Source organism: Hibiscus syriacus, unplaced genomic scaffold, assembly GCF_006381635.1.
Source record: "Hibiscus syriacus cultivar Baekdansim isolate YM2019G1 unplaced genomic scaffold, ASM638163v2 tig00111402_pilon, whole genome shotgun sequence".
NCBI classification, from domain to species: Eukaryota; Viridiplantae; Streptophyta; class Magnoliopsida; order Malvales; family Malvaceae; genus Hibiscus; species Hibiscus syriacus.
Window position 1 is genome coordinate 3563307 of NW_024063082.1, and position 7755 is coordinate 3571061.

At 36.7% G+C, this 7755-nt stretch overlaps 2 protein-coding genes across 2 annotated transcripts; both read right to left on the reverse strand.

Moving 5' to 3' along the window:
- Positions 1-1527: 1527 nt before the first annotated feature.
- On the reverse strand, positions 1528-2279 carry LOC120162461 (putative germin-like protein 2-1). Its single transcript, XM_039172606.1, has 2 exons — positions 2162-2279; positions 1528-2066 (listed from the first exon to the last, which is right to left on the reverse strand). The coding sequence occupies exons 1-2, from the start codon at positions 2277-2279 to the stop codon at positions 1528-1530; spliced, it is 657 nt and encodes a 218-aa protein (XP_039028537.1).
- A 481-nt stretch (positions 2280-2760) lies between these two features.
- LOC120161968 (syntaxin-related protein KNOLLE-like) lies at positions 2761-4277 on the reverse strand. The gene is made up of 2 exons (XM_039172168.1): positions 4165-4277; positions 2761-3796 (listed from the first exon to the last, which is right to left on the reverse strand). The coding sequence occupies exon 2, from the start codon at positions 3785-3787 to the stop codon at positions 2777-2779; it is 1011 nt and encodes a 336-aa protein (XP_039028099.1). The 5' UTR covers positions 3788-3796; positions 4165-4277; the 3' UTR covers positions 2761-2776.
- Positions 4278-7755: the final 3478 nt, after the last annotated feature.

Sequence of the window (7755 nt, forward strand, 5' to 3'; positions counted from 1 at the left end):
GCGGCTGGTATACATCAAAGGCTGACGTGTCCTCATACGTCAGAACATAATGGTATTATCGAGAGAAAACATCGACATCTTGTAGAAATGGCTCTCACCCTGTTGTCCCAAGCATTTCTACCATTTAAATATTGGTCATATGAGTTGGTGACTGCAGTCCATTTAATCAATCGGCTGCCCACGAGGGTCTTGCATAGAGTGTCTCTCACGCTCATAAATTGGATTTTCGGTCTAGTCATGCACGTTCCTTGGCTACAGTAGTCAGCATCAAGGGCATGTTTATCCTGATCGAGGATATTTATTTAGATTTTTTTAATTTTTTTTTATAAAATACACCATGTAACCTAAATTCTCTAAAATGAATAATATTTTCTTTTACAACTTATGTCATTTAACTAATTAAAAAATAATATGATTTTAAACAATAAGGATGATTTTGTAATGAAATTAGCCTTTGTGAGACATGGATTGTGTCTACGTATTATCAAGTTAACAATATATTGTATGTTGTATCAAGAAAAAAAAAATTGCATACATTGCATCCCCATCTACGTTACAACAAATAGTTTAATCGACGCCGTATTTATTTATTTTTTATAAATTTATAATAAAGAGTAAAATATTTAAATAATCTGTTGATTATATATAAATATAAAAAAAAATTATCACTAAACTTTAAAAATAAGTACAAAATAATATTTATTTATTGTCCCTGATTTCTCAATAATTTACTTTGACTAATTTGGAACGATCAGACTAAATAACCATTTTTATTAAAACGTCAAAACAACAAAAATAAGCAAACGTATTAGATTTAAAATAAAACAAATCACTAATGTGTAAATTTTACATAATTTACGATAATTTAAATAATTCAAGAACTTAAATTATAAGAATTATAAAGATTTTAAAAAGGGTTTTTTTTATTAATCTTGAGTGATTATAAGATAGTATATATTCGAAACACTCTCAATCATTTGACAATGAATATTCAAACACCTTATAGATGTCGTGCTCGAACTCAAAATTTGAAGAGACACGTTATTCGCGAGATTTTGAGGACTTAAAATGCGTCGAGCAAGGGCGGAGCTAGAAAAAAAATTTGGAGTGTCAAATTTAGAGAAATTTTATTTTGGGTGTCAAAATTAGAAATTGTATAAAGAATTTCTTTAGGTGAATGAAAATAAATAATGGGTGTCAATTTATGTTTAAAGGTATCAATTTTTTTTAAATATATTAATTATATTTTATTTTTAGATATTTCTATATTAAATTTATAAAAAAAAATTATTTTTCAAAAATGTTTAGGGTGTCAAATAATAGGCTGGCTCCGCCGGTGGCGTCGAGATTGTAGGTTCAAACTGGAAACACATTTTAATAAAATCAAAAGAAACAAGTATACATAAGCTAAGGTCCCCTACAAAGTAAGAACCTCTTTTATTTTTCACATTTCTTAAAAATTAATGTCACTATAAATCTCCAACTTCAACCATCCATCACTCAGGCATTTCTCCGATTGCTGTCCTATCAGAAACTGGATCGAATATCATTAACCATTTTGGCGTCCAGATTAAAAGCCTTGGCAAGAGTATCAGCACTAATGGAAGGCTTTGAGCTGAAGACTGCATTAGCAATGGTGATCACCCCTGGGTTTTGGCTGTTAAGACCAGCAAAGGCCACGGCATAGGTGTTCCCAATATTGTACTGGAAGTGAATGAGACCCTCGGGGAATACAAAGACATCTCCAGGGCATAGGACTTTAGTTATCAGACGGTTATCCGGGTTCGATGTAATGAAACCGACATGGAGTGTGCCTTCGATAACCACTAGAATCTCTGTGGCACGAGGGTGAGTGTGAGGAGGGTTGAGGCCACCGTTAGGTGCATAGTCGATTCGAGCCATAGATATCCCTAATGTGTGAAGTCCTGGTATTTGTGCAATGTTAACTGGTGTCACAGCTGATCCAACAGAATTCGATGTGTTTTTGCGGATATGGAGCCCTGAAAAGAAGAAGTCATCTGCTTTGGCAAGTTTTGCGCCTTTGCAGACACTCCCATCGACAGAAACTGCATGAAAGCATGAAACTTACGTGTTAACTCAAGTGTGAGTGTCGAATATCGATATGTGTTCAGCAAATGTGTTGAACATAGAGAGAACATACCAGAGCCCTTGGGGTCAGCTACACAGAAGTCCTGAAGAGAGCTAGGATCAGAGGCAAAGGCCAAAGACGAAGCCAAAGTCAAGATGAAAATGGTTAGGATGATCTGGAGGGTTTTCATTTTAGTATATATGGTGGGTTTGTATTTCTTCAGTAGGTATGAGAAACTTTGCATAAAAGAATGGCCTTTTATAGGTTGAAGCCATTGAATTAGTCCATAGTTTTAGCATATTGTCTTTTGATTTATACCATAGCTGATAGTACATACCGAAACAAAATAAACAATTTTTTAATTACACAGTGAATTATTAATCAAAAGGCCTGCATGAAATAATGAATAGCATAATCCATCTTCCTTATCAGGACTTATCGAAACAAAAGAGAATTGTTTTATGTTTCAGATATGAGATATTCGTCCTTTACTTTCTTGAACTTGTTATCTTGAAACTTGGCTCCGGCAGAATTGGGTCAATTAAAGCTAATTAAACAATGGGATGCTGGCACTTTATGGATTGGAAGTGACTCCAACGGAATCTGAAATGAAAACTGGTATTTTTCCAATTCATTTATTTATTTACTTTGCTAAGTATGATCTTCCATGTAAAAAAAAATCTTTTCTCAAAGTAAAATAAAGCACAAGGAATGAAGGAATAACTGGACATTAACTCCTTTGTAAAAACATCCAAAACAAGAACTGCTAAAGCTAGTAGTAATTGGGACGACAACCACAAAAAGAATCAGCAACAAAAGAATTATCCCAACGCACATACACTTCCTGCTGCTCCTTTGATACTGTTTTGCAGTGTTGAGCTCTTTGGAACCATCCTTCACATAATGACTACCATTAATCACATGATGCTCAATGTCGTCCATTTGTTCCCCTTGGGCCTCAACCATCACTGCCATATCCAAAAACACCTGGTGCAGTTCCAGCAAACTCTTCTCAATCTCTTTGGCCGCATCGTGCCTGTCCTGAATCTCGACCACAGTCTCCAACACTTTCCCTTGACCATGCTCTTGTATCGCTCGTGTTAAGAACCCCTCGCCGCCATTGCCATCGGAAATTATCTTCTCGATGATTTCCTCATCCGGGTTTTCACAGGTCACGGTAAAATACCTTCTCCCAACTGTTTCCTTATACTCAGTCATCATCTTCTGCCTCAAACCTTGGAAATCCATCATCAGTTCTTTCAACTTATTGCGCAACCCATTGGTTACCGCAATCCTAGTTCTGTAAGCTAACGCGCCTTCTTTGCAACCCAAGAGGCGCTTGTTCGATGAATTGGCACGGTCCATTTCTTCAAGTTGTGCCTTGATAGTCCTGGCTTTCTTTTGCACGGTGACGATATCGTCGTTGATTTTGTTCCGCAAGGCCTTTAAAGACTCCTGTTTGTGAAGCGATTTGCTCTCTTCGTTGGATTCTTGGAGCTTGCCTAACAGTTCACGGATAACTGCCATTTCTTGCTTCACTTTCTCTGCTTCTTCAAGGAATAGGCCAAGGTTTTGGTCCATGGTGTTTGCGTTGGAAGACATTTCGAGATCATTGTCAGGTCCAGCTTCGAGATCCTTCATTGCCTCTTTCTTGAGGTCTACGTAGCTCATAAACGATTTGGTCATCAGATCATTCATCTTTGCTCTCTGAAATTCTCAATAAAACTAATCAGATAAATACATGAGATTAGCCTCATGAAAATGATCCCAAAATCCCATACTTACTGCATAGATGAAAGACTTCTCGATTAATTAACTATTTAACTAAAAGCTCTAGATATTGATAGTTAGCATCATACAAAAACAAGTTTCAAAATTTGATGACTTGGGTTTCTTCAAAATCAACAGAACAAAAAAGGATCAGCTTCTCATTTACTAAATTCTTTTAAAATATAAATGTACTGATGAAATGGGTTTTCCCAAAATCAAGAAAACCAAAAAGGGTCAGATTCTAATTAACTAAATTCTTTACAAACAAAAAAATTATGAACGGATGAAATGGGTGTTTTCCATACCTTGAATTCTGCAGCTGTGCTTGCTATATCTTTGGAATTAGGTGTTTGGATTGGAAAGAAAATGAAGATGAAAAATGGAAATAAAATCTGAGATCTTAGCAGGTTGAGTTGGAATGCTGACAGATAGCACTTAAAGTGCACTAACCTTTGAATCTCTTAAGCTCCGATATTCCAACGGCTATATTTTAGATCTATGCTCCGATGTTCCAACGGCTATATTTTAGTGGCCGTTGTTTTAAATTTCCCCTTTCTCTTTCTCCGTTTCAAATTGGATTAAATTTCCAATTTTTCATTTTTTGGTGTCTGTCAAAGCAAATTTCAAACCTTTATTGGGCAGAGAATTGATGTTCATGGATCAATTTCGACAAGAAGTTCGTTTATCCATAGGATGAATACGTAGTAATATATATATTGAATTGAAAGAAAGCCAGGAATAGGCTAATCTAAGTTGAAAGCTGCATTGAGGAGGTGGCTCCTCTCACATCGTTTGTCAAAAGGTGTTTTAAATTGGTGTTGCATGGAGAGTTATCCTGGACACAGTGGACCGCGCCATTTTGGTGCGTTTATCAGCAACTCTGTTGGCTGATCGAGGAATTCAACGTAATTGAGTTTCCCATGCACGAAGACGTAGTGCAACGATTGAACGAACTAGCGAGATTGGACTATTACTTGCCATTTTGTCTTCGAGCAATTTGACCGTTCGCAGGCTGTCAGTTTGAATTTCCAGGCACTCAATATCATGGCTCCATGTGATACGTAATCCATCATAGATACCCAGAGCTAAGCTTGTAATATCGAATTTTGCAATACTGAAACCACACAACCAAGTACCAATCAGCTTCCCTAATGACACCACTCGAGGATCCAAGGCCACTAGACGTTTTTATACCACCATCCGAGTTAAGGCACACCCAACCCAAAGGCAATTTATTCCACCCAGGCCAGAGTACTTGCCCAACTGTGCACATTCTAGGATAGTATCTAAAGGCTAAGAAACTCCTTTGAAAAGCATGTCATTACAACATTTCCAGATTTGCCAGATAAGAGACGCGAAAAATGTAGACCATGATGAATCAAAGCCTTACATCAGAGAAGTATTCTTCAGGTTGGTTAGAGCCCAAGAATCGAAATCATTATGGAAGAAGTTGGGAAGCATCGATGAAGGCAAGATTGATTGTCACATAGTGCTCACACGCAGACAATCTCGCAACACAAGGATGATGATTTCTTGTGCGGCACCACACAAGGGACAAAAGGCATCATTTGAGAGACAATGTCGAACACGTTCAGAATTTGTCATTATTTTCCGATGAACACATAACCAAAGAAAAACTCTCAGGCGTTAAGGAACAGAGAGAGACCAAATAAAATTCCAAACAGTATTCACCTCTCTCCAATTCTCATCGCATATATTAGAATAAGCAGATTTGTGGTTAAAATTGTGGTTATTTGACCAGCGCCAAGCAAAGATATCATCAATGTCATTGTTGTCAAAAAGTTTATTGCTCAGAATATGGCTAACTGCAAATGAAGTGACCAATGAGGAGAGAGCCTGTTCATTCCAAGAACCATTCGGATGAGTTAAGGAGGCTAATTGAACCTCATCATCAATAATTCCAGAGTCAATTGCATGTGGACGGAAAATACTTATGGAGGGGATTTAAATATCATCCCAGAATCTGACTTTCGTACCGTTTTCAACAGACCAATTAAGACATGGCAAAAATGAACTCCACGCATTCGAGAGACCACTGTTGAAAAGTAAAGAAAACAAATCGGTGCTTTAATGCACCGAATGCTTTCGGTGCAATTGTCAAAAATTGCAACTAAATTAGTTGAATTTGAAAAATGGAAAAATCATAATTTTATTCATTGTAATTTAGGGTATTTACAAATTAGTTCTTAAGTTTCAACTATAAATACCCTAGCTCATTTACCTTCAAAACCATACCAAATCATTCTAACTTTCTCCAAATACTAAAGAATTTAGAGAGTTTTTTTTAGAGTTGTTTTCTCCTTTTTATCAAGCGAGAATTATCATTGTTTTCTCCTTGGTAGATCGAGAAAAGTTGTAATTCTTATTTTCTCATAGTGAAATTCTTCTACCGTAGCCCGTGATTTTTACCCTATATTATTTAGGGGTTTTCCACGTAAATTTTATGTCTTCTTTATCTTTATTTTTATTTTCTCAAATTATCAGTTGCGATTTTGCTCTATCCGATAGCCGTCTTCCGCAACAATTGGTATCCGAGCCAGATTATAGTGTGTAATATCTACTTATTGTCTTTGTGGTTGCCACCAAAAGGTAGATCATCTAACATAAGAAAGTAAGAAGGTATTACCCATTCTTTGAAGGTTCCAGAGAACTATTCACGCTAGTGAAATAGTGAGAGTTATCCGTAATAGAAGCTATTGCAACGAAATTTGATATTGAAAAATTCAATAGGAGAAATTTCTCATTGTGGAAATTGAAGATGAAGGCCATCCTGAGGAAACACGATTGTCTAGTAGCTATTAGTGAAAGGCTGGTGGATTTCACAGATGACAATAAATGGATCGAAATGGACGGGAATGCTATGACAAACTTTCATCTAGCATTAGCAGATGAAGTATTGTCAAGCATAGAGGAGAAGAAGACAGCTAAGGAGATATGAGATCATCTCACCAAATTGTATGAGGCCACATCGTTGCACAATAAAATTTTCCTTAAGAGAAAATTATACACTCTACGTATGCCAGAGTCTACTTCAGTGACGGAGCACTTAAATACACTGAACACTTTATTTTCTCAGCTTACATCATTAAGCTGCAAAAATAGGAGAACAAGAATGTGCTGAACTTCTACTTCAAAGTCTATCGGATTCGTATGATCAACTCATCATCAACTTGACAAACAGTAATGTCACCAGTCTAGTCTTCGATGATATTGCAGCTGTTGTTCTACAAGAAGAAAATCGGCGCAAGAACAAGGAAGACAGATAAGTAAATCTGCAACAAGCAGAAGCGTTGACAACGATGAAAGGAGATCAACAGAACGTGGCCAAAGTAGTAGTCACAAACATAGTAGATCGAAGTCTAGAAGCAAAAAGAATTTAAAATACTATCACTGTGGAAAGAATGGTCACTTGAAGAATGATTGTAGGAGTCTAAATAAAAACTCTAATCCACAAGGCAATACCGCAAACACTTCAGATGATGGAGATGCTCTATGCTGTGAAGCGTAAACCACCGTGGAAGGTAGAAAGAGATATGCAGATATATGGCTCATTGATTCGGGAGCAACATATCACATGACCTCAAGAAGAGAATGGTTACATCATTATGAACCTGTCTCAGGAGGATTTGTGTATAGTTGTAATGATCATGCCTTAGAGATCGTTGGCGTGGGAACCATCAAATTAAAGATGTATGATGGAACAATTAAAGTTGTTCGAGATGTGCGGCACGTGAAAGGCATGAAGAAAAATTTATTATCTTACGGATTGTTGGATAATAATGCAAGCAAGATTGAAACACGAAAAGGAATCATGAAGGTGTTCCGCGGAGCGCTTGTGGTGCTGAAAGGCGAAAAGATAGTTGCAAACTTGTATA